At 32.8% G+C, this 24,987-nt stretch overlaps 1 protein-coding gene and 1 long non-coding RNA gene across 2 annotated transcripts; one reads left to right on the plus strand and one right to left on the minus strand.

The window, feature by feature from the left end:
- Positions 1–1,333: 1,333 nt before the first annotated feature.
- Positions 1,334–4,046, minus strand: LOC143048787 (GTPase IMAP family member 4-like). Its single transcript, XM_076222688.1, has 2 exons — positions 4,015–4,046; positions 1,334–2,698 (listed from the first exon to the last, which is right to left on the minus strand). Exon 2 carries the CDS (start codon positions 2,679–2,681, stop codon positions 1,836–1,838), a length of 846 nt encoding a protein of 281 aa, XP_076078803.1. The 5' UTR covers positions 2,682–2,698; positions 4,015–4,046; the 3' UTR covers positions 1,334–1,835.
- Positions 4,047–17,427: 13,381 nt separating this feature from the next.
- Positions 17,428–19,531, plus strand: LOC143043895 (uncharacterized). Its single transcript, XR_012968592.1, has 2 exons — positions 17,428–17,474; positions 18,811–19,531. It is a non-coding gene; the product is annotated as an uncharacterized LOC143043895 (long non-coding RNA).
- Positions 19,532–24,987: the final 5,456 nt, after the last annotated feature.

The following is a 24,987-nucleotide window of genomic DNA, read 5'->3' on the forward strand; positions in this document are numbered from 1 at the left end:
ATGACCGTTTACTTTTTTGCTATTTTTAATAACCTAAGGCCACTAACCCCTTAAATGACATTACTAAAAGGAAATCGCATCGGATAGTCCCGGAACTTATAATGTGTCTAATTGCTTATTGTTTTAAACATTAATCGATGTAAAAGGATAAAATATTCAGTATACCCTATCAAGTATATATACCCTTATATAAGTTTGACTTGTAGCTTTCTTCGGTTACACGTTTATTAGGTGAACTCAAAACGGTCTTCAGATTTAGTAGTATAGATACATACAATGGTTCAAGAATTGGATTAACATTATTTTTACGGTGTGATCATGTTTCTCAAACAGTAAAATGATAACATTAGATGTATGTTTTGATAAGTTATTTTGATTGTCTAACAGTAATATCGCGTCCTTCTGAAATTAACATTCATTACACAATGAAATGTAACATTCAGAATGACACCAGGTCCCATAATAAAGTGCACAGGTAAATTAATAAAAAATTGTTAAAAATCATGTTTTTATTATCCTAGCTAACAAAATGTAATTGTAAGTATGGAATGCTTCTTTTTGTAATATCATAGGGTTGTAAAAGCGTTGACCGTGCGCACATTTTTAGATTGAAGTTCTCCCGCGCTTCATACAAAATGTATTTCGGTCAACGCTTTTACACCCCAAAGAATTTACAAAAAGCAGCATGGATCAATTCTTATGAATGTGACCTACCGAATAAGACAAGTTACCGGATTTGTTATCTCACAAACAACACGACGGGTGCCACATGTGGAGCAGGATCTGCTTACCCTTCAGGAGCACCTGAGATCACCCCTAGTTTTTGGTGGGGTTCGTGTTATTTATTCTTTAGTTTTCTATGTTGTGTCATGTGTACTAATGTTTGTCTGTTTGTCCTTTTCATTTTTAGCCATGGCGTTGTCAGTTTATTTTCAATTTATGAGTTTGACTAACCCTCTGGTATCTTTCGTCCCTCTTCTTAAATACAGGTAAAGAATTTTTGTTGGAGAAACATGATTTGTTTACATTAGGGATTTACGGAATGTACTTGTAATTTGAGTTACAGTATATCCCGCCAAAATGAACTTTTTAATAATATTTTAATGATACCAAATGAAAAAGTTAAAATTATAAAAGTATATATATTTATTGTTTCAAAGAGCATTTATAGCATGCAAACAACAGGATATATTTATAAAAAAAACACACCAATATAAGCACTTATAAACAAATACTATAATAAGAGAAAATCTTGAAACGCTTTAAGTAATAGCATAATTCAACCAAATGAACTTTCTAATCAAATAATAATAAGACCAAATGAATGTCAAAATTATAAAAGTATGATATATTTTTATTTAACAAAGAGCACTAATATCATGTATCATACAGAAACACAGGGACCGGTTTTATGAAGCCATCAAAAGACCTGTTGTAAGATATATCTTAGAACATGTCGAATGATCCTCTTATGACTATTGTAGGACATAGCTTAGACCTCGCCTCGAAGCTGTTTTATGCTTATCCTAGCAAAGATATCCTAAACATGTCACAAGTTCTTTAAATTTTCAAATTTGAACATGGATTTATGGAAGATTTATGTTCATGTAAAATGTATTTGCCATAAATAACTAAGCGTACTAATTGATAAGTAGATAATTTACAAATTCAATATTTATAACCTATAAATATTAATACCCCGATATACATATAAAAATTTGAATAAAAAATTGAGAACAAAAGTAAAATGATGACATGGTTTGAAAGGTTGAGGCTAAACCGCCTGGTCGAAAGACAATTTTGAGTTTTGACGTTTAGTAGTTACTGATCGTCATTTACTGGATAGAACATGATGAACCCCGTTCGTATATACGTATACAATTATCACGATTAATGTTTTTGATTTGATTTCTTAGTTCCTCTAACCGCCTTTCATAACCGCTCCGGACTTCAGCATCCACCTCTTGTCGTATTTTTTGTTGTTCTGCAAGTATTTCGCGATCCTTTTTTGCCTTCTCTTCGGCAATTTTTTCCTGGAGAAGTTTCTCTGCTTTCGCGTAGTCAGCATTTGTATAATGGGATCCTCCATTATCCGTCACCATTTTTTCAATGACATCTAACAATCTTTTAACTTGCTCATCTGCTTGATTACCCTCTAGAGTATTGTCGAATGCAATATACCGATTATTGCATTTTTGAAGAAAGCTTCTTGGACATTCTACCAATGTTTTTATATACAAATCAATATTAGTAACTACTTCATCACGTTTCCAATCATCAAGTCTTGTAAACAAGACTATAACATACTGCATCAAGGCTTCACCGAAATGGCTAACAAAATGATTGACGGTAGCTACATCTTGATCAGTAAACCGACCAATAGGCACACATAAGAGGATGGCATGTGGACCCGGCGTTGTAAGGTTAATACATCTTTTTATTTCTTCTTGGGTGCTTTCATTTTCATTATGTGTGTCAAACACCCCTGGTGTGTCTAACACTTTAATTTCCCGTTCAAATCTATTTGTTATCCTTAACTGGCACTTTTTTGTTATTGAAGCACTTCTGGATCCGAATTTGAATTCCTTCTTTCCTAAAATAACATTTCCCGTTACACTCTTTCCACTTCCCGTCTTTCCAAGTAACACTATACGGATTTCATCTTCAGGCGCGTGATCCATTTTTCAAATACCTCCGTCTGAAAGAATTAAAAATAAAAAAAATAATGGAAAAACTAGATATATAGCACAATAATTCCCTTCCAGTCTGAAATTCTCATTTTGAGCTCACCTGGCTCAAATTGCTAGTTTGATTTTCTCATCATTAGGTGTCTGTCTTCCGTTAACTTCTACAAAAATCTTCTCTTCTGAAACTAAATTTAATGTAAAACTGACAAGTTGGAAAAATTATCATCAGGTCACGATAAAATTTCCCTGAAATTTTCAGACGCATCAGACAACCCGTTGTTGGGTTGCTGTTTCTGAATTCGTAATTTAAGGAAATTTGAAGTCTTTTGTTATAACCTTCAATATTGTTATATATAGAGATATACTGTGAACAGAAAACTTGTTAAGCAAAGTAAGATCTACAAATAAGCAAACTGACCAAAATTGTCAATTAATCCCGAAAAGAGTTATTGGTCTGTAAAGTAGTTTTTTCACAATTTATCGTAAATGTTTATAATCTTTTACAAAAATCTTCTCATTTGAAACTACTGGTCTTAATAAAACCAAACTTAGGCTAAACCATCCTAATGGTATTTTATTTTTAAGATGTATCCGATGACCCCGCCAATCAACCAAGCTTGCTGTCAGGGCTAAATATAGAACACAGGGGTTTACTAAAGAAGTCTATGAGAAAATTGTAAAAAAAAATACTATTTCATGTGGTCACAACTTTAATACTAATTCAGATGATGATTACGGATCGTCAGAAACTGTTGTAAGACTACTAAAGGATGAACTGATTTTAATTGAACTACTGGGCTAAATTATACCAAACTTGGTCTCAGTCATTATTGAGATATCTAATATTATCAATTATGATTTTAACCGTATTAGAAAGAATTTCTTAAACCAAAGGTAGATATTGGTGACCGACACAGGCTCTTGAGAGCCTCTAATTAATGTACTGCTAACCTTTGTGAACTCGATTTAGAGCTTAACATATTGTTTTAACATCTGCCTATTGTTGAAGACTGTCTTGACTTCAAGACGTTTTTAGATTGTTTGTACCGTCGAGTTCCTGTCTCACTGACGCCCTCCTGTTTTCCATTTGATGTTGGTACAAACAATCATTAGCCAGTGCAAATAAATACAAACAACCCAGAAAAATCCACCAATGCTATATTTAAATATTTTTACAATGTCATAACATAATTACGAAAAAATACAGTGTGTAAGTTTTAAAATATCTACCTTAAAATGGAATGGAACTGATTCCAAAAACCTTAAATTGACGCTTTAAAAAAATATGGAAACAAAATGTCCCAAACAAATTTACAGAAAGACTTACCGCTGTATAGTTCTTTAAACAGTTTTTATATACTTTTATAAGCTTTATACTTTAAACATCTAAATTCAAATATTTAAATAACCCATGTGTTTGGAATTTACATTTGTATTTTTAGCATTATTGGACTTTTAAATTTATTTCTGGAAATTTATATGGTTATATTTAGACTTTTAGTACGTTCTAGGAGGGCTCGATGTTCTTTTCAGCGATTATCAATTTTTAAAAATGATCGTGTCAAAATTTACAGTAGTACAGAATTAAAAGAAGTCGCTAAATTTTCGCAGTTTCATGACATCAATCTCAACAAAACACTTATGTCACATTAAAATGTTTTTTTTTTTATCGTGGTAAAAGTTTATTTTATTTTAAAAAAGCAGCTTAACTTCCTTTTAATACCGTATAGACGTGGGGTAAATTAATTGCAGTCTGAGAAATCACCCGTCAAGTATTCAAAGCTCTTATGCCGAGTGTTTTATCAAAATAGAACTTTTCTATTTTTAATTTATCTTAACTTAAATTATAATCCTGGTACCTTTGATAACTATTATCTGGGGTTATATAAACCATATATGTATCGTGTGTAAAGAAATATTCAACACCGTTTTGACACATGTTTTTTAACTGTCCGAAGAAAGTTCTATCGTGTTTTACTAACTGCCAGGTGGGTAAAAGAGGGGCGAAAGATACCAGAAGGACAGTGAAATTCATAGATTGCAAATAAACTGACAACGCCATGGCTAAAACAAATAAAAAAACCAAACAAAGTATTGTACACAGGATAAAACATAGAAAACTAAAGACTAAGCAACACGAACCCCCCCCCCCCCCCGCAAAAAAAGAAGAATAAACAGATTCTGCTCCTTATGTACATGTGGTACACGTCGTGTTGGATATGTTTTTACAAACCCGGTGAATAGTCTAATTTAGTAGGTCATATTGGTGGTGAAGAGAGAAGTGGATGTGAATCGGTTATTTCATACCTGTCAACCAACTCGTGATGGCGGCCGTACAATTACGAAGGGATGATTTCAACTTCACCAGTTGAAACTCTTGGTTTAATAGCTTCCTTGTGAGCAGCAATAGAAAATAAAAAGCCCGCGAGTATTGTATCAATTGAGCGATAAATACTCCGTACGCAGGCGCTGCTGGAATGTTACTACACAGAAATGGAATGTTTACAATTGGGAAGCGGAAATCATTATTTTGGCGAAAAGTTTTGTTTTCAACCTACCATCATTGTCAATTTATATATGTAACTCAAGATATGAAGCAGACTTAGATGTATCTGTTCAACATAGACATCCAATTTGAATTATTTAGTGAGAGAACATCATCTAAATAGGTAAGATTCTTATCCCTACTCACTGGATCTGCCATTGAAATGATACCATAGTCCACCATTTATTTTAGCCAGTAACGATACATTAAGAGACAAATACTTGATCATTGCCAAATGCTGTAGGATTTAAGACATATTCGCTTCAATATGCTGACCTAGTGCTAGCTGGTACAAAAAATAAAACGCATTTGTGATGATATTAATAATAAATGCACCAGTTATAACTCCATTGTATCTTTTTGCCTCAAGAGTTTAGCAAGTAACAATCCAACAATCCAATTTATTCCATTTATTAAGATAAATAACAAACAGTGTTTAATTATCCATTGAAAACATTCATTTGTAAAGCTAATGCATATGATTAAGTAAATCTTACCAAGGTAAATAGAGTGAGAGAGAGAGAGAGAAAAGGTATCATTAAACACAGCGGTTATATCAATTCTGCGGAAACTGATAACAAAATGCCCCGTAATTTTGAAGAACAAGATTTTTAGAAGTCAAACCCCTGGTGCTTGATGAATTCCTTCAGTAATTTTGAAGGAAATAAGAGATACACGCATTTTCTCTCGACTTTAGGTTATTTATGTGTGCTTGTTATTTATATTTCGATATGATTAACACTTTTACCCAAGAAATGTTTGGTACAAAAAGAATTTTACAAATATATTAATGTGTATTTAATATTTTTCATGCGGATGAAATGGTTATTTAAGGCTAACCACTTAAAATTCGACATGTTTATGACGTCATTGTGACATTACTAGTGGACTTCCCAAAAATTCCCAATCTTATAAATGGACTTTAAAATTCCATTGATTTGAAAGTCCACGGTGGGTCATCAAAGTTATTTTAACTGAAATAAAGTATTTTGTTATATGAACATGATCATTATGGTGTAAAAAATAAATGAGGCATTTTAGATCACTTTATGCCCAAAATTATAATTGATATTATCAAACATGCAGTTGTCAATATTGCTCTTCAAATATACACGAAGTCCATTATTGTTCTAAAACGTAACACGAGAAGTGCATGTTAACATGTGTGTGTCTTTTCAAAATTTTCTTTTTATCAGTTTGATTTAAAAACTTGTAGGTAGATTTACTACAACATAAAACATAAAAAGAAACTTTTAATCAGGGGGTAAATCAGGGTTTCCCCTGGGTCAATTATTTTTTTCGCCACCTCTTTCGCCAAAAACAATATATTTTTCGCCACTTTATTATTTTTTTCGCCAAGTATCATAAATATATTTTTCGTTTAAAATTTACCTTTTATCTACCCCCCCCCCCCTTTCCCTTAAATAATATGATTTTGCTTTCCCTCAAACTTATTTTAGAGTCTACATTTTAATGAATAAATACTAAACATTTACTTTAAAACAACAGAATTTTTTTTTAACTTAAAAAGGAAAAATATTCATTGTATTTTAAACAACTTTCCTAAAGAGGGGCCCACTATACTTTAATACTAAAGAAGATATAAGTCCTGGAATATAACAAAATTAATGGACATGTTTATGTCATATAATACCAGTATAGTTCGTAGGGAAAGTTTCTTTAAAAGAAAAATACTAATGTGCCCTTTTATACTAAGAAGTGGTTTTTACAACTAAACAAAAGCTTTTATCATATGAAATTGAGCCCTCATTTCATGTGTAGTCATTACATTAAAGGGTTACTCTTATTCGAGGGTTTTTTCCCAACCTTTTGGATAGATTTCTTCATAACGACAGTTTCTTTCCTTGACCATAGTAAATGAAAAAGTTTAGAGTAAAATTATGCTTGATACACGTGTGTCACTCAAACGACTTTAAAGTAGTCTCCCTAATCAATTACGTATATTAAAGCAGAGACACATATATGTCTCTGATTAAAGTCAAAGGATAATTAAAGTTTTAAATCAGAGATTTTTCTTGCTTTTGAACATTTTTCGTCACAACATCTTTCTTTTCTGAACTATCTTTAAGAGGAGAGGAGACGTCAAAAGTTTGCTTCAAACACGTGCGTCGCAAAGTGGTAAATAAATCTGTATGTAACATTTAGTGGAAGCCATTTAACCGTATCATTTTGTCAAACAATTCAATCAACACCTTTATTAATTAATCTTTTGTTGTCGATAGCTATAAAATGCAATTACTGATTTTCTGTCCAAATCTTAATGAGGTCAAGGTAAATTCCGAGTATTGTCTGATCAGGTAAAGTCCGAGAAACTCGAAAAAAAGTAAATAAACAAGATGGGGGAAAATAAATCGTTGTTTATATTATTATCGCCAAATTCTTTCGCAAATGACGAATTTTTATCGCCACAATTATTATTTTTTCGCAAATTGCGAAAATGGCGACCGCCAGCGGAAACCCTGGGGTAAATTGCTAACAACAGTTTATTTGTACATGTGTACACAAGATACAAATTACGATCAATTACGATCACTTCTTTATACTGTGTCCGTATTTTGAAAACTGTTGGATTAAAACAAAATGTAGTTTTAAAGAGTAAATTAACTGTTAAGATACAATTTAAACGTTTAATATTTGAAAACAAAATATCTGACGTACTATGTTTATTTATTCATTTTTAACAATGGTTTTTTTTCTTCAATTTACAAAGGGTATAGCATATCTGATCAAAAGACAAAAACATGCCTATGATTTTTTTCCATGTTTATGAATAGTCTCAATGTAAAATCAAGGGTGACAGTTTAAAATCTTAAATCAATGCGTGGTACTGTTGAATTTATTTGATGTTATATGAAATTTACATTAAATATATGTACATACAACGGTAAGTTTCTATTGTTTTTACGTTAGTTGCTTTGTGCATGTACTGCTTTTTTATTTAATGGAATTGCAATTGATTTTTCAGTTTGTTATTATACTGTTCTGTAACACCGAGGTCCGAGGTTAGATGAGGTTTGAGCGCTCACAAAGATTTTTAACCCCAAGATATTTATGTCTCTGTCCATAAATTAGGTGGTAGTTTTTCTCATTTAAATTCTACATGATTTTTTTAGAAGGATCCATACCATATGGTCGGCAGTAAAAGGATCAGTCCACATCACAGTCCAAAAGGGAAAAAAAATGAAATATCCAAATCTAGAAAAAAAAAATTACTAGTATTGCTGTCTGGTGTATTATTTGAAATTTATTACGGTGAAATTCAAAACTCTTGAATAAAAGAGGGGCGAAAGATACCAGAGGAACAGTCAAACTCATCAATCGAAAATAAACGGACAATGCCAGTCTTATACATTAATTGCTCTATCAAAGGTTTTCCAAATTGTCGTCCATCATAAAGGATATTTTTGTAAAAAACGTATTTCTTCAGAAGTTACAAGTCAATATATACAGGGCTAGGGAAATTGTAATAGTATGCTGTTACATGATAATTGAATTATCGAGCCTTAGTTGAGAAAGCAAGGCAAACGGGTAATGGACTGAGTCTTTGTTTAAAGTTATATCGTTTGATTCCAACTCATAGGATTCTTTTTTTTCAGTATGATTAGTACCATTTCTGAATACTATCAATTAAGGGTATTGAAATGATAATTATAACTAGAAACTTGTCATCATGAAATTTATTGGTACAATTCGATGTCTTATAATAGAATTAGTTGTTTTGACTGAGGTTAACTTTGATGAATGTTTATTTTGATTCCTAGCAATATATCTTTGAGTCGCAAAGTAGTCATATCTTCAGAAAAGAAAGACGTGTTTGGATTTCTTTGGATCGCCATATGTATCAACTTTGCATTTATTGAAGTTCTTTGATATATCTTATTCGAGTTGATAATTGTGATTTCAAGGACTGAATAGTCTATGTCTGGTTTCTTTAGGTTAGATTCTATTGTTTGGATGGCCATTCTCTGTTCAAGATATTTTTAATAGAAGTCTTTGTTTTGATACCATCTTTGCCGAAAAGTATTCGGTCATTTTGCGTCTATAAATTATGTTAAAGATCACTTGAAGATGCTTAAAAATATTTTTTTGGGGTCTATAAGAAAACAAGAATATAACCCAAGTAAGTAATTGCAAAAAATGTGTGTTTAAAGAGAAAGGGCTATTTTCCCCTGTTTTCGTTTCACTTACACGGTCAATTTCGAAAGTATTGAACTTGAATAAGTAAAAATAATTTTCAACATGAAGGCATTTGATACAAAATTGCAAATTTAACCTTTTTGTAAAGTTTTGCATTGAAAGGAATCGCTTACTAATATGGATTAATTCACATTCCAATGACAATGCAAAGCTGTATTTCAAAAAGAATTTCGGTTTTGGTTAAAGGTAAGAAGGTTCTTTTTATATAATGGGGGATTAATACTCAAAACCGGTAAAAAATTATCAAATGTATGTTTTGTGCTATATTTTGGCATTCATAATTAGGTGATCTGTTCATAAATAAGCTAGGATTTGGTCAACAAATAAAGTACACTCATTTTGCTGTGATACTGTGAATTACAGTAAAGATTTTAAACTGCCGTGAAACAAATTTAGGGGCCCTTATTCCTTTTGTTATGTCAACACGTTCGTCAATTATCATCTGATGTGTGAGAAACAAGCTTCTTGACAAGAAATGCATGTACCAAAATAGAATGTTTACCGTAGTTTTCCATTCGTTCGATGTGTTTGAGCTTTTGATTTAGCCATTTGATAAGATACTTTCCGTGTGGAATTTTCCTTGGAGTTCCATAATTTTGGTATTTTACTTTTTAGTGCTCCAAATGCGCGTTTTTGTGAACATAACACTCATTAGTGGCACTCAAATCGAAATTGTTAAAATATTAAGAATAATGTTCGAGTGCATTGATAAACAAATATTTTCAAAGCTATTTAAAAGTCGTAGACAGGGTCTTTAAATATTTTATCCACTTCAAGCTCATTATGTTCATTTTTATTTAAGTAAGTTATATTTATAGCTCACCTTGAATTAACCCCATTCGAGGACTTACATATAGGATTTTTAACGACTTTTATTTTTTTGCTATAACATAGTCCTCGCAAGGTTGGGTCGGTTCCAGTACTTCCCAGATGCTATTAATAAGTATTTTTAAAATTGATCTACTTTTCGTTTTATTTAGAGAATATACGTTTGTCTAACATTGATATATATTGATGTGTATTAATGTTCATTAATTAAAGTTTATGTAAGTGTTTATTTCCTTGCAGATGCAATTTGTTTACTTTATCTCTTAATCTTGACTTATTTATGGAAGTCTGGGAATTGTCTGACCGCAATGTTAATAGTCTATCTTGTTTGATATAAGGCATATCAATCTTAAGTAACTCCTCCCTTACTTGTCTAGGGTACATTTGAAATTTAGGTAAGTTGCAGTTGTAATTTTTATATGGATTAGATACACATGTTTATTTTATGTAATATTTTTATTTGTAATTATTGACCCTCCATCCGCCCCTTACACCTCCGAGATTGTGGTTTGTGCTTTGGCAACATGTGTAGCAATTCGTTCAGGCAATGTAATAATGAATTTCATCCATTCTTTACTTGTCACAAAATTATTACCTGAGTTCTCAGGCAGCCCTGAATAAAATGGATAACTAGGCAGCCCTCTCGTCGGGTGAACGAATCATTTGTTTGTCCATTTGACAGTTCTTTTGGATACATGTTTTAGTGTGCAAATGGTTTTTTCACTTGAGGTTATCCGTATCAGGTTGCAAAGTGAGCCAATACCCTCTAAGCATGGGCTGGGCCAGCGCTCAACATGCAGGTATTAAAATTAATTAAAATAAACTAAAAGAGTGGGTATACTTGAGTTACCTATGTTTGACAAGGGATGGGCCAGCGCTCAACATGTCACTCGTAGAGAGGTATTTTGAAGTAAGATATTGTTCTTTGAATTATGCTTCGAGCTCTTGTAAATACTCTCTTTTAAAAGGCTCGCTTTGCTATTAGGTTCACATTGTTTGAGGTTTCATTCAATACTCTACGAGTTATGTTTCTGTTTGATGTATACTAAAGTGGCTCGTGACTTTCTCCATAAAGTATATGGTCAAAGTTATTTGAAGTCACGGTACCACATCTACACTCTGTCGTCAAGTGCAAGTGCCGCGATAGATGCTCGAATAATGTAAATTTAATTGAGATATGTATTATTTTTATTTTTTAAATACATATCAATTGCTAGCATGTTGCCCGTAACGCCAATTTTATATTTTGTATTATATTATATTATGTTTTTTTTTATTTCTTTTGTATATATTATAACTTGAATACAAGCCTGTGTAATTATATATAATAAATATTAGTCATTCTTAATTGATTTGATTACTTTAACTGAGGTGGCAGTTTGCTAAACTTCATCAGTCGTTCTAAGTCTGTATCTATGACAGATCTAATCTGTACCGTTACACATTTAAATCTTAAACAGCTGGAGAAAGTTCATCGCTCATTCAAATCTTTATCAATAGAAACACGGCTCATAAACTGTCGGGATTATTGAATTCATTATAAAGTACATAGAAATTAAATATCATCGTATGGGTTAATACATAATAACTGAAATTCCCAAACAGTTGTTATTTTTGTTAACGGTGTTCTTATATATTTTTGGGATTAATACCCTGAAAACCTAAAGTTTGATTGGTGCTATCTTCTGGCATATATGAATATTTATGTATATCTACAAGTCTATTTTTTATATGATTCTTCCATAATGTATAGTAGGTCAACTGACACTATGCGTTATAACGAACTTCAAATGCATTTCTGAAATAATTATATAATCGTTTGGCATTTGCCAAATTGAATATATTATTGATTTGATTTCTATTGAAACATTAAAAAAATACTAAATTTGATCCACTTCGAGCTCACTGTGTACATTTGTATTTAAGGTAATTGTATTTATAATTCACCTTGCATTAACCCCATTCGAGTACTTCCCAGGTGTATTAATAAGTCGTTTGGAAAATTTATCAACTTTTTTTTCTTATTTAGAGATTATACTTTTGTCCAGCCAAAAAAAATATCCACTTCAAGATCATGTGTACATTTGTATTTAAGTTAGTTGTATTTATAATTCACCGTACGAACATTAACCCCATTACAATATTTCCCAAATGCTATAAATATGTCTTTTTTGAAACCTTCATTTAGAGACTATACTTTTGTCTAAACATAAAACTTTGACTTTCAGGATCTTCGTTTAATTAAGTACACGTGTAAATCCATAGGAATTCAATATATTTGTCTGGTCAGAACATAATAACATTATTTCAAAAAAATGTTTGAGTTTTGTGTCTTTACATATTCTTGCGATTAATACCCCGATTTATCAAAACATTGTTTTGTGCTATCTTCTGGTATATGACTACAAAGAATGTGTATCTCCTACAGTGTAAATGTGGTAAACAGTATATTGGCGAGTCAGAACAGCCGTTTCCCAAACGAATGTACGGTCATCGTAGCGACTACTAATGCAAGCCAAACCTCCCTCTCAGTCGACATTTGAGACCCCCTAGCCACACAAAGGCAGATCTCAATCGACTGACCATTACAATCATTGATCACAACTCTGCTTGGTCTAGGGGGATATACATGCAATGTTTCACATATTACTTATTACTACAGTCTCTGTTTCTATTTCTTTACCTTACTCATCTCTAAAATAAATCTGTTGAATATAACAATTTATAATTGCTTAGTTTTTTTTAGGAATGTAAAAGTACCAAGCCAAGTTCAACTAGTTAACCTTAGTCAAAATGTATTATTATATGTTCACGGCCGTTTGTTTGCTATGTTTAAATACGCAGACTCTGATGTAACTACTCTACCGTTGTCAAATTTGAAATATTTACAAATTTAGATCGTTCAGTGCTATTTATTTGGAATTCTCATTGACGCAATCGTTCTTGTAAAACCATTATTGTCGACACCGTTAAAGCTTTATAATTGTGCTAGTTTATATCGCACATTAATATTTTTATTTAAAGCATATATTTGAACTCTCTGTTGTAATTAGTCTTATCATATACTTAGACTAAATAACATATATTTTTTACTGTATGATAATAGCATTAAATTTACGTAAATTCCATATTTATCGAATTGGTGCTTAGCGGGCTGATATGAAAAGTTTATCACATACTTCGATTGTTATCACATGCCTTTCCGTAACGTTATCGCATGGCATTCTGGTGATACTCGGCATATTCCGGAAAATACACCTCAATGCTACGTTTTCAGTGAAAAACATTACAAAATAGTTTACAAAACAATTATTTGGATACTGAAAAGTATATTGTATAAAATATTAATAAAAAAAACAAATAAAAAACAAACAAATTATGAAATAAATGCATTTTTTAAAAGTTTCAAACACAATTTAGAAAGTTACTTTGAAAAAGTTGACTTTTCCTAAAAGTGTTCATTATGTATATTGAAGATTTTTTTGGTCAATTCGTCCATATTTAAATGTTTTGCTTCTCTGTTGAGCATATGGTAGAAAGATTTCATTTCGAATGTACTAAATTTGGGGTCCGACGTCCGTGAACTTCTCACTCTTTGAACTTCTGTTTGGGAACCACGTGAAAGGATTAATATATGAATCTGTTATGTTTCTCCATTGTTGAAGCATATGATAAAAAGATCATAACATGTCATTTTTCATATCGCATGTATTATCAGCCCTCGGTCAATATCAGCCCTCGAGCCATGCGGCTCTTGGGCTGATATTGAACCTAGGGCTGATAATACATGCGATATGAAAAAAGCCATGTAATAATCTGATAATATAACCTATGTCGTGTTTAACAAATTTTTAGAATTGTACAAGCGTCTTACCTGATGTTCGATTTAACTTTTTTATTGTATACATTTCAAAAATCAAATAATTTGTGATAAAAGAGATGATTTTTCATTTCCTATCGTTAATTATCCATTTTTAGATGGTGACGTTCCCTTGTCACCATCTTATGGTGTTTATATATCTCAACTTGTACGATTTGCTCGTGTATGTAACAACGCATTAGATTTAAGCGAGAGAAATTTATGTATTACTGAAAAATTATTACACCAGGGTTTTCGATATCACAAACTGGTCATAACATTTACTAAATTTTATCACCGGTATAAGGAAATAATTCGTAAATATAACTCAACATGCAGACATCTTATACGTTCAGGTATTTCACATCCAATCTTTTATGGTAATATTCTTTACAAAGCACAAACATGTCAGTATTCACCTCAAAAGCTTACAAAACCTTTAAACAGACTTATTAAGAAGAGATATAGTTACGATACTGACATATTTCCCATTTCCTTTCTCAATTTTATTTCAAGATTGTTATAGTTTAATCTAAGTAGACTGATAAATGATTCATTCAACATCACACTCATATATACCGATGAAGGATATCTTTTATCCGAAATATTTATAAATAATTACATTTATAGTTCCTTTTTTGGTTATTGGTGTTGTTGTGTACACTTTTTAGGCGTTTATATATATATGAATATATAAATTTGAAAGTTTATTTTTGGTATGTAACTTCCGTAGTTTACACAATAATTGAAGCCATCAAGAGCTCTCCTGCGGAGTAGGTCCGTTAAGGGTCAACTTAAGCCTCGAAATTCAGGTTCATCTGATAAAAGATTTTTTAAATTTTTTGAACACTAAATTGTCTAATTTAGTCGATTCAATTAGTGAATGAGAAAGATTTGAACTGATTTAGTCATTAAAGACACCAATACTCCAGTTTAAATATGACAAAATCTATCAAATATGCCATAATATCTAACTTTTCAGATGGTTTTTGTCATAAATGAAAGTGGCTGCATCCGTGTTCATTCTCAACCTATATATATGTTATGTAAAATCATCTAATGTTTAAATGTTAAGAATGAACACAAATGCGGTCACTTCCATTTAAGACGAAACCCGTCTAAAGATTAACTCAAATACTAAATTTGTGAAGATTTCAGTAATTAAGCATGACTAAATGATGCTAGTACGCGATATACATGTGCATTATATTGTGAATAACAGCCCATATTTATGTAACAGAAGTATTCTACTTTCCAATTAACATATAAACTATTTTGTTAAACTGCTATATTTTGGAGCCGAAAAGGCAGCACACTTTGCGTCGTATAATGAATGCTATGATGTTGTTGTCATTGTCGTTGGCGTTGGCGTCGTCCGAAGACATATTTAGTTTAAGGCAATTGATCTCTATGAAATTTTACTGGAAGTTTCAATTCTATGGAGGTTAAAACTATGGCAATATTTACGCTAATATAAACAAACACGTATATTCAGTCATAGCTTCAAATAACAACTATTCTTTCGGACCTTGGCACTATTACAAACGGAAGGGTGGGATTGAGTGTGGGGGTAATAGGCCATTTGCCAATTCCCGTATTTGAACCTGTAATTAGAGATTCCTTTTTTAGTTGTCTCCCTTATGAGGGACATTATTTTAATTACAGGTGGCACGGTAGTATTTCCTGGCCCATAAGGGATAATGATAGCCTTTTTAGAATTTACACCACTTTCTAACACTGCAAAAAATTCTACATTCACAGTTAACTGAAGTTCTTTCATTTTACTATTCAGAAATGAATTTGAATATGTATCATGACCGTTTACTTTTTTTGCTATTTTTAAAAACCTAAGGCCACTAGTACTTTTAGGTCTTTTATGGTGCAGTGAATACAAAATTTAAAAAAATTCTCAAAAATTCATTTTCATCTGTATGTAAAATTATTTCATATTTTTCTACACCTGATTCATCACTCAGTTTGGGAAAGTATGTTCAGTTGATACTGTATTTTTTGTCCAATCACACTGTTTAGATACATTTACCTAAGTAGGGTACACAAAAGAGCAACCTAAATTCTGGAATGCAAATACTACCATGCCACCTACAATGGAGAGCTAGCAGAAAGAGCAAATTTACCTGTGCGTAATGTAAGGAATCTTTAAGGTTTTCAAATCTTTTAATTACATTAATTCGTTGTTCAGCTAATTACTTTTGACATCAGAAATTATTTTTCATGAAAAATTAGTTAAACCGCCGATTCATCACTTTCAATTCATTATACAGACAATTTTGTCCGGTATTGAACCAGTCTACGATTGACAAAGGGAAGTAATTTGTATAAAAAGTGTGTAATAAAAGAATCAAATCGGTAATTGGCAAATCAACTATTGCCACAATCGTCCAGGAATTAAGGGCCAAATTTTTTTAACATTTTTTAAGAATCTATAACTTATTATCGACAAATAATTCATTCTGTGATCGTTGATCGCAGGCTTATTATCTTAAGAGTTTGTTACCGAAGTTAAATAAATCGTGACATTGATAATCATCAAAGAGCTCGTAAAAATAAAGGGATAGAGCCATGATAGATTTTCACGTGTTCCATACATTCCTTATTGTTAATTAAAAAATTTCATTAACAGTTGTCAAATGGTTTAGTCCCTTTTGATGTTTGTATTTAAGAATCAGTTTTTACTATTTACCTTCCAGAGCTCATTCTCACATCACGATTTTTTTTTATAATATAAAGGATTTAATTTACAAGAAAGGTCTCGTACAATTGTTTTATAATAAAACTTAGAAATTAAAGTATATAAAACTCACTTTGAGAAATAAAACATGTTCAATTTTTTTTTTAATTGGAATGTTTCATATGACTACAAAAAAATCTATAAAAATCTACCAAAAATCAACCTGTACCATGGTCTTCATATAAATTATATAGTACCAATATTTAATGTACAAAATGTATCGGTAATTTAGATGTTAGATGAAAAGGATGAAACAACGGTCACAATGTATGCCAAGTAATTGCTTATTTTTTAATCTTTGAAAAAACTTTCGACACCTCAAAATATTGAAATATGATAAAACAAAGTCATACATTTTATCTCGTTTTAGACAACGGACCAGTGCACAACCTAAAATCTGTTACCAATCGATAGATTTTGGTTTCATAATAATACCATAGCATTTTCCATATTCTATAAATAGACATTTGGATTTACATTTAAAATAGATATTATTTGAATGGAAAAGTCCCACAAAGCGTAATAAAAGTAGTATATATCAGACTTGGATATTCAAACACGTTCACAGTAGAATAAAATATATTTGAGGTAAGTTAATTACTATGTGTCTAGACTTTGAAAAAAAATACTGTTTCGACAAGATTCTGTTCAATACTGTTAGCTATTAATTGACAACAGCATGCAGAATGACTTTGCAATGTTTCCTTATATAGATTCTCGCTACGTTTGTAAATATTCGTTCCTTCAAACATCTTTCATAGTATGAATAATAAGTCATTATAATGGAAGTGTTATCTTATACAATACTATTAGTTCTACAGACCCCAGGTCAAAACAAATACTACTACTAGAAGTAAATAATCGTTACATTGAAAAATTATTCGCTATCAAAGGGTCACGACACAAAAATAAATCATATAAGTACGTGTGTAGTATATATGTATTATTTCACTGAATGGAGTGAGATAAGAACTTTTTTTCCAGCCTATTAAACATAAAATTTGCAAAGATGAGCTACATTTCTTTTATGATTTTTACGCATATATTCCACGTGTAAGATATATGCTTGCATTTATACGTGGCCACAATAGATAGCAAAATAAGAAATAGAAAACAATCGTACTATGTATATCCCTAACCCAACCCTCACCCCAAAAACCACAAACAAACAAAGAAAAAACAAAAGTAAACCCAATCAACTTGTCGGACAAAAAATGCATGTACCAAGTCAGGAGTATGAAATAGTTATCAGAGGTACCAGGATTATAATTTTGTACGCCAGACGCGCGTTTCGTCTCCATAAGACTCATCAGTGACGCTCATATCAAAATATTTATAAAGCCAAACAAGTACAAAGTTGAAGAGAATTGAGGATCCAAAATTCCAAAAAAGTTGTGCTAAATACGTCTTAGGTAATCTAAAATAAGAGAAAATCCTTAGTTTTTCGAAAACTTCAAACTTTTATTAACAGGAAATTTATAAAAAAATTACCACATTATTGATATTCATGTCAACACCAAAGTGTTGACTTCTGGGCTTGTGATACCCTCGGGGACGAAACGTCTACCAGCAGTGGCATCGACCCAGTGGTATAACTACATAAAATAGTTATCAAATGTACCAGGTTTATAATTTTGTACGCCAGACGCGCGTTTCGTCTCCATAAGATTCACCAGCTGTTATCCATTAGTATGATGTGTTTGAGCTATTTTGCCATTTGATTAAAAACTTCCGTTTTGAATTTTCCTCGGAGTTGAGTTTTTTTGTGATTTTACCTAACAGAGCACATTCTTATATCACAATTTTGATAATAAAAAAGATTTATTTTACAAAATTTATTCAAGATTATAGAAAAATAATTTTATCCCATATTGCACCAATAACTATATATAAATAATAAATACACAATTTCATGTTTAAACAGGAAAAATGACAAATGTAAGTAAATTCAGATTGGTTCTGATAGGGAAAACCGGAAACGGAAAAAGCAAAACTGGAAATACTATATTCGGCAAACAACTGTTTGTCGCAGGATGTCAAAGCGGTTCTCTCACACAAATATGTCAGAAAGAAAACACTAGTAGATTTGGAAAAGAAATAAGTCTAGTTGACACACCAGGAATATTCGATACCAGAACGGATAATGCAAATATTCTTTTTGAAATTAAAAATTGCATATCTCTTACTCTACCAGGGCCGCATGCGATTTTGTTATGTGTTCGTATAGGTCGGTTTACACAAGAAGACGTACAGACTGTTAACTTTTTCATCAAACATTTTGGAAAGCAGTTGATGAAACATGTCATCGTACTGTTTACGCACTTTGATGACTGGAAACGCGACAACAAAGATGATCCACAAACATGTCAAAGTATAAATGGATATATCAACTCGTTGTCAACTGAACTGAAGTCATTCCTTGGACAATGTAATAACCGATACATCGCCTTTGACAATACTCTGAAAGGACCCCCTGCAGATCAACAAGTACAGGATCTGATTGCTTTAGTCGAACGCACAGTTAAGGAAAACGGGGGAACTTATTATAGTATCTCCGATTATAAAGAAGCCGAAATGAAAGTGAAAGAAAAGGAAGAACACAGAAGAAAACAAGTAGAAAGAGACAGGCAAATGAGGGAAGAAAATATTAGACGACAAACAGAAGAACAATCGAAACGTAAGCTCGAAGAAGAAATGCAAAATTTACAAGCTCAGATACGCCAAGCTCAAGCTCAAGCTCAAGCTCAAGCTCAAGCAGCTGACGAGGCTCGCCGTAGACGTCACCGTCGCAGAAAAGATTGTACAATTCAGTAGATCACTTTTATTATATATATATATCACCATAAGAATAACTAAAACTTTATATTTGTTAACACCAACTTAATATGCTATTTTATTTATAGACTACTCAAAAAGTGTTTTGCAACCGAGCTTCCACGGAGTTTATATGAGTTAAATTTTAAGGGCTTAAATCTATGCTGAAAATCCTCAAAAATCGAACAAAATTGACAGCATACCTGTTTTAAAGGATGTTGAAATGATTAAAGAAGAAACATAAAATGTTTTAAAACAAATATGGGGATAAGAAAGTGATCATGTGAAAAATGACGATTTAAATTTGGACCCCTTAAAGGTTGACTAACAGTTTAACTTTTTGAAATTTGACCAGTATAGCTGTGGGTTTTTTTTAATACGCCAAAAATGAAAATTGTGAAAGCGCAAAAGAAATTTTTCTGTCAGAAATTGTGTGGCTAAACATTTTTTGGTAGTATGCGTCATTAAAATATTATACCATTGTACATAGTGACTAATCTTTAAAATATCTTTTGGTATGGTTTTCCATATTTATTATTTCATGATAATACAGATAAAATGATTAAATGCTGACACTCTTGTTAATTAACTTGCTCTTAAAATATGAAAATACCATAGTTTTACTTAACACTAAACATACTATGAACAAAAAAATCTTTACGTAGGTTCAAGTCCTAAATTTGGATAACCATGAAATTAGGAATGGACAGATACTTATAGGCGGAAACCCGGTTGAAATAGAACAAAAGAATCGAAGCTCTTTATTTAGAGAAGGCGATACATGCTTACTGTAATGACTATATATATAGTATATATAGTAACAAAAAATTTAAAAGTTAATAGAAACAAATAAAATGACAATTTTCTGCTCAATTACGAAACTTTTTATTTAAAAAAAAACACCATTTGCATAAGTTTTCAATTAATCTAATACATAGTCACTGTGTATCATCGCCACCGGAAATTGGGTACTGTTACGCACGATACTGGTGTCACTTCTTACTTTGACGTGTATTAACATTTGGATGGCGAATATGTACTTCAGTTAGTAAAACAAACTGTACTGTATCATTATATACCAAAATATTCCGTTTTAATTGTATTTTATCATTATTAAATTAGATAGTCGTTTTATAAAATGTGTGTTTGTCAATCCGCCTGTTTAAACCAAAATTGTTATGAAAATATCTTGTAAGATGTAACAAAATTTTACCGTAATCACTCTAGTAATCTCTTAAAAATATTGCAAACATTGCATAAATTCCGCCAAATTTCACTCAGTAACGTCATAACTAACAAATTAATTGTGACGTCTTTTTTTGGCGAAAAAGTCATGTCAATAGGCAAAATGGTGGCGGAAAAAAATAAAGGTAAGCATTGTAATCATTTGATTTTAACGTCACTAGCTTTGCATATAAAAGTTTCTTCTCTAAATAATTGCAATATTTTAAATGACTAACACTATTTAAAAATATAGAAAGACGCTCATAAACTATACTTCAATGTATTAAAGTTTGCTCAAAATCGTGTTTGTTTTGAAAACCAAACAAGCCATATTTCTCAGTCTTACAAAATGTCCCCTTATTCTACATTCAACGTTTCCTTACACATTTTCTTAGATTGTGTCATCTCAGTTCAGAATGCGAAGCTTTCACATTTTGTATTTTATGCTTATCAGATTGCTCATGGATTAAGCTTTAAAATGGTACCCATTGTATTGGTATAGCCGTTTAGTTATAGTCGCCGTCAGCTGAAATTCGTAGCGGTTATCGGTAAAAATAATCTAAACTATCAATCGCGTTTACTCGAGATATAGTTTTTTACATTCCATTCAAAAATCGCATTTAGAAAAACCACTACTGACCTACCTTTTTAGTGATCGCACTGTCATAATCCTGACCTTCACATTTTCATAGACGATTTTGAATGGTGGAATCAGCCATTGTTTTTACCGGAAGTGTTTCCGTGGAGTTCAATTTCATAAAATTTGCATAAAGCGCGGGAAACCTTATCACATCAATGAAAGGAACATTTCAGGAAACTGCGTACAGTGACGAATGTCATATGTAAACAAATGATCCTCATAGAAACGAAGATGGCGGAATTACAATGGAAAATATTCTGGAAAAAGTGAAGGTCAGGATTATTACAGTGCGATCACTTAAAAGGTAGGTCAGTAGTGGTTTTTCTAAATGCGATTTTTGAATGGAATGTGAAAAACTATATCTCGAGTGAACGCGGTTGATAGTTTAGATTATTTTTACCGATAACCGCTACGAATTTCAGCTGACGGCGACTATAATTAATAATATTTCTAACTTTCTGAGACTTGCAAAATGTCCCCTACGTCTTTTTTCGTATTTCAACGTAAATTTATCTTTTTTTAACGTCACCTTTCTTATGCGTCAATTCGACGTATTTAATTTGCGATGTGTTTTAAATTAAAGATATTTTTGCAACTGTAGGTTCCATCATGAAATCAAAAGGTAAAATTGACAAAATGAAAATGTATAGAGAAAGGAAAAAACAACAAAAAAGTGAGAGAAATAAATTATACTACGAAATGAAACAAAATAAGAGAATAAAAGAATACAAAAATTCCATAGCTGCTGTGAAAAAGAGAAGACAAAGGGAAAAACACAACTCACTTAAGCAAAAAGCTGAAGCTAGAAATTTGTCATGCTACAGCTGTGATAGCTGCTTGCTCAACATGGCTCATTCCTGTCAACATACAGAACTTGTCAGCTTAGTAAAAAATATACAAACAGAAAAGGAACGCGGGTGTGCAATTGTTGAAGATATCTCCCCAGATGACGATTTCAAGGTAGTTGATATGATCCGAAAAGGAAGTTTATTTGCCTTATATACAGACGATGAAGGAGAAGACTTTTATCTAATGAAGGCAGGATCATGTCAAGAAAAACTGAAAAGTTCGGAAACTGACGATTGGCAGGGTCAGTACCCAGAAGGAACTACCGTTATTCGTGGATTATATTACAGAAAAACAGGACCTTTATCGTACAGTTTAATTAAACGTAAAAATGTAATTGTGAGTGTCAAATCTGTCTTATATGTAACAAATGATATTTTATTACATTAAATACCTCACCTTCATAAATTTAGATATCAGTCCACTCGCTGCATTATTCAACCGGAAACCAGCCAGAAAAAGAACCATGACCCCGTGACAACCTCTCCCACCTGACACCTGTGTGTCCTAAACCTTCATCATTTTTTCCGGTTCAACAACGCATGCTGCACGTTTTTCTGGAGGAGGAAAAAGTTTATTTTTTGCAAACAGTTTAACAAGTTGATAATTTATATATTTATATTGATATTTTTGTTAATAATTATAGTATATTTGGATAATTTTATAATAATTTTATCTGAATATTATGGATAAAATTCCAGCTTCAGCTACCCAAGAGGTAAGTGACAGTCAAATTCACACATCCAATGGTAATTTGTTGTCCCCTTGGCGTTCGGCCACCCATTCTGATGACTTTTGGGATAGAAGTTTGGAATTTATTCCAGGTGTTTCGGGTGTCGATATGGAACAGGACTCAGAACCTGTTCCTGTCAGGACTATGCCTTTCGCTCCTGGTGCTAGTCAGTTGAGGCTATCTAGGCCTAGCAGGGTATCACATACCGTAACTAGGCCTGCAGAGATACCAACGTCTCCTGTGGCTTGCACGACAAGCAGGCAGGAGACACTACCAGCTGGCATCAGGAGTGACCCCTTTTCTCGGACTAGGTGGCCCATGAATTTTGCCTACCCTCCCATGCCTATGGGTATGCCCAACTTGCCGCCTTATCCCCAGCCTTTTGATCCGTATTCGGCTCAATCAGTTTGGTCTGGTCAGGGGTTTGGTGGTAGACCCTCTTCAGAGTCATCCTCTTTTAAGGATGAGATGAGGAGTCTTACCACCTCCATACACAAGATACAAGCTACAGTTAATGCTAAGTTCTTGGAATTTGGTAACAGGCTTGATCTTATGGAGTCTAGGGGTCTGTCTCAGGATCCTGCACAGGACCCTCCCAGACCTCCTAGACAGTTGTTGGAAGACGACTCAGTTTCTTTGGCTCCTAGAAGTCAGGAAGGTAACTTTTTGGATGACCAAGGTGGTAATTCTGATGTTGACAGTGTAGTAAGCACAGAGGGAGATGCTTTCGTTCCTAAGGAGCCTTCTTCAGGCACTTCAGATTGCCTTAGGAGTCTGGTCTATTCTATTCGTAGGGATATGTCGGATATGCCCATGTCGTCTCCACCTAGAGTTTCTTCTACTCCTTCGGATTTCATGGCTTGCTCAGGTATAGTCAAGCCAGAGTCTAAGGGGTATTATTCTTTCCCAGAGTCGGGGCATTTTACAACTGCTTTGTCTTTTGTAAACTCTTCTCTGGCTGAGAATCTTGCTAACACTAGCAAAACTGGTGGTAGTAAGTTCTCTGGTTTCGGACCTGCCTCTTACCCAGGGAGGTGTAGATCTAAGGACTTTGAGATCCATGGATCTTCCTTGGGTATGTCGGCTCCTGCTTGTGACCGGGCTTTTTCTAGTTTGCTTGGTTCGAAACCTTTGGATGGCCTCAGACTTTCTCAAGCTTCTTATGTCAAGTCAGAGAATAATCTGAGGTGTTTGACTTTTGTTCTTGAGACGGCTGAGCACTTTTTGTCAGCAGCTGGGTCTCTTTTAAAGGACAAAGGGGAGGAATTTTCAGATTTGAGGTCTATGCTGCTTCAGGTAGACAAGAGTCTTGGAATGTCTCAATTCCTTCTTCTTGGTACTGTGGCCAACTTTACTCTTGCTAAGAGACAGGAGATTCTTGAAAAATCAACTGTCTCTGAAGCTCTTCAGCAGAGACTTGTCAGTTCTCCTTTGTCTAAGGACAAGTTGTTCTCTGTTTCCTTAGAGCAGTTACAGGAGGAGGTGAATAAGGCCCCTCCTGTTGTCAAGGTGGATGTGAAGGTCACTGATGGGAAAAGATTTGTCAAGACTTCTCAGGTTAACAATCCTTCTTCTTCTCATCAACCCAAGGCTTCTACCTCCTCTTCTTCACAGTCTACGAAGAGGCCAGCTTTTTCTCGTCCCAACTATTCTAGTGGGAAGAAAGCTAAAGTTGTTAAGGGAAAGAAGCAGGGTAAGTGATGTGTTGTCCCCTCCGTTGAATCGTTCCCCACTGGAAGAGGAAAATTATACTTCTCCTCTTCCTCATCTTCCAGTGGGGGGCAGGCTGTCCCACTTTCTAGATCAATGGGCTCTGATAACTTCAGACAAGTGGGTACTTTCGA

This window comes from Mytilus galloprovincialis, chromosome 1, assembly GCF_965363235.1.
Source record: "Mytilus galloprovincialis chromosome 1, xbMytGall1.hap1.1, whole genome shotgun sequence".
Taxonomy (NCBI): Eukaryota; Metazoa; Mollusca; class Bivalvia; order Mytilida; family Mytilidae; genus Mytilus; species Mytilus galloprovincialis.

Excerpts from the sequence above, each read along its gene's own strand:
- LOC143048787 (XM_076222688.1), bottom strand. The coding sequence starts at position 2,681 with ATGGATCACGCGCCTGAAGATGAAATCCGTATAGTGTTACTTGGAAAG.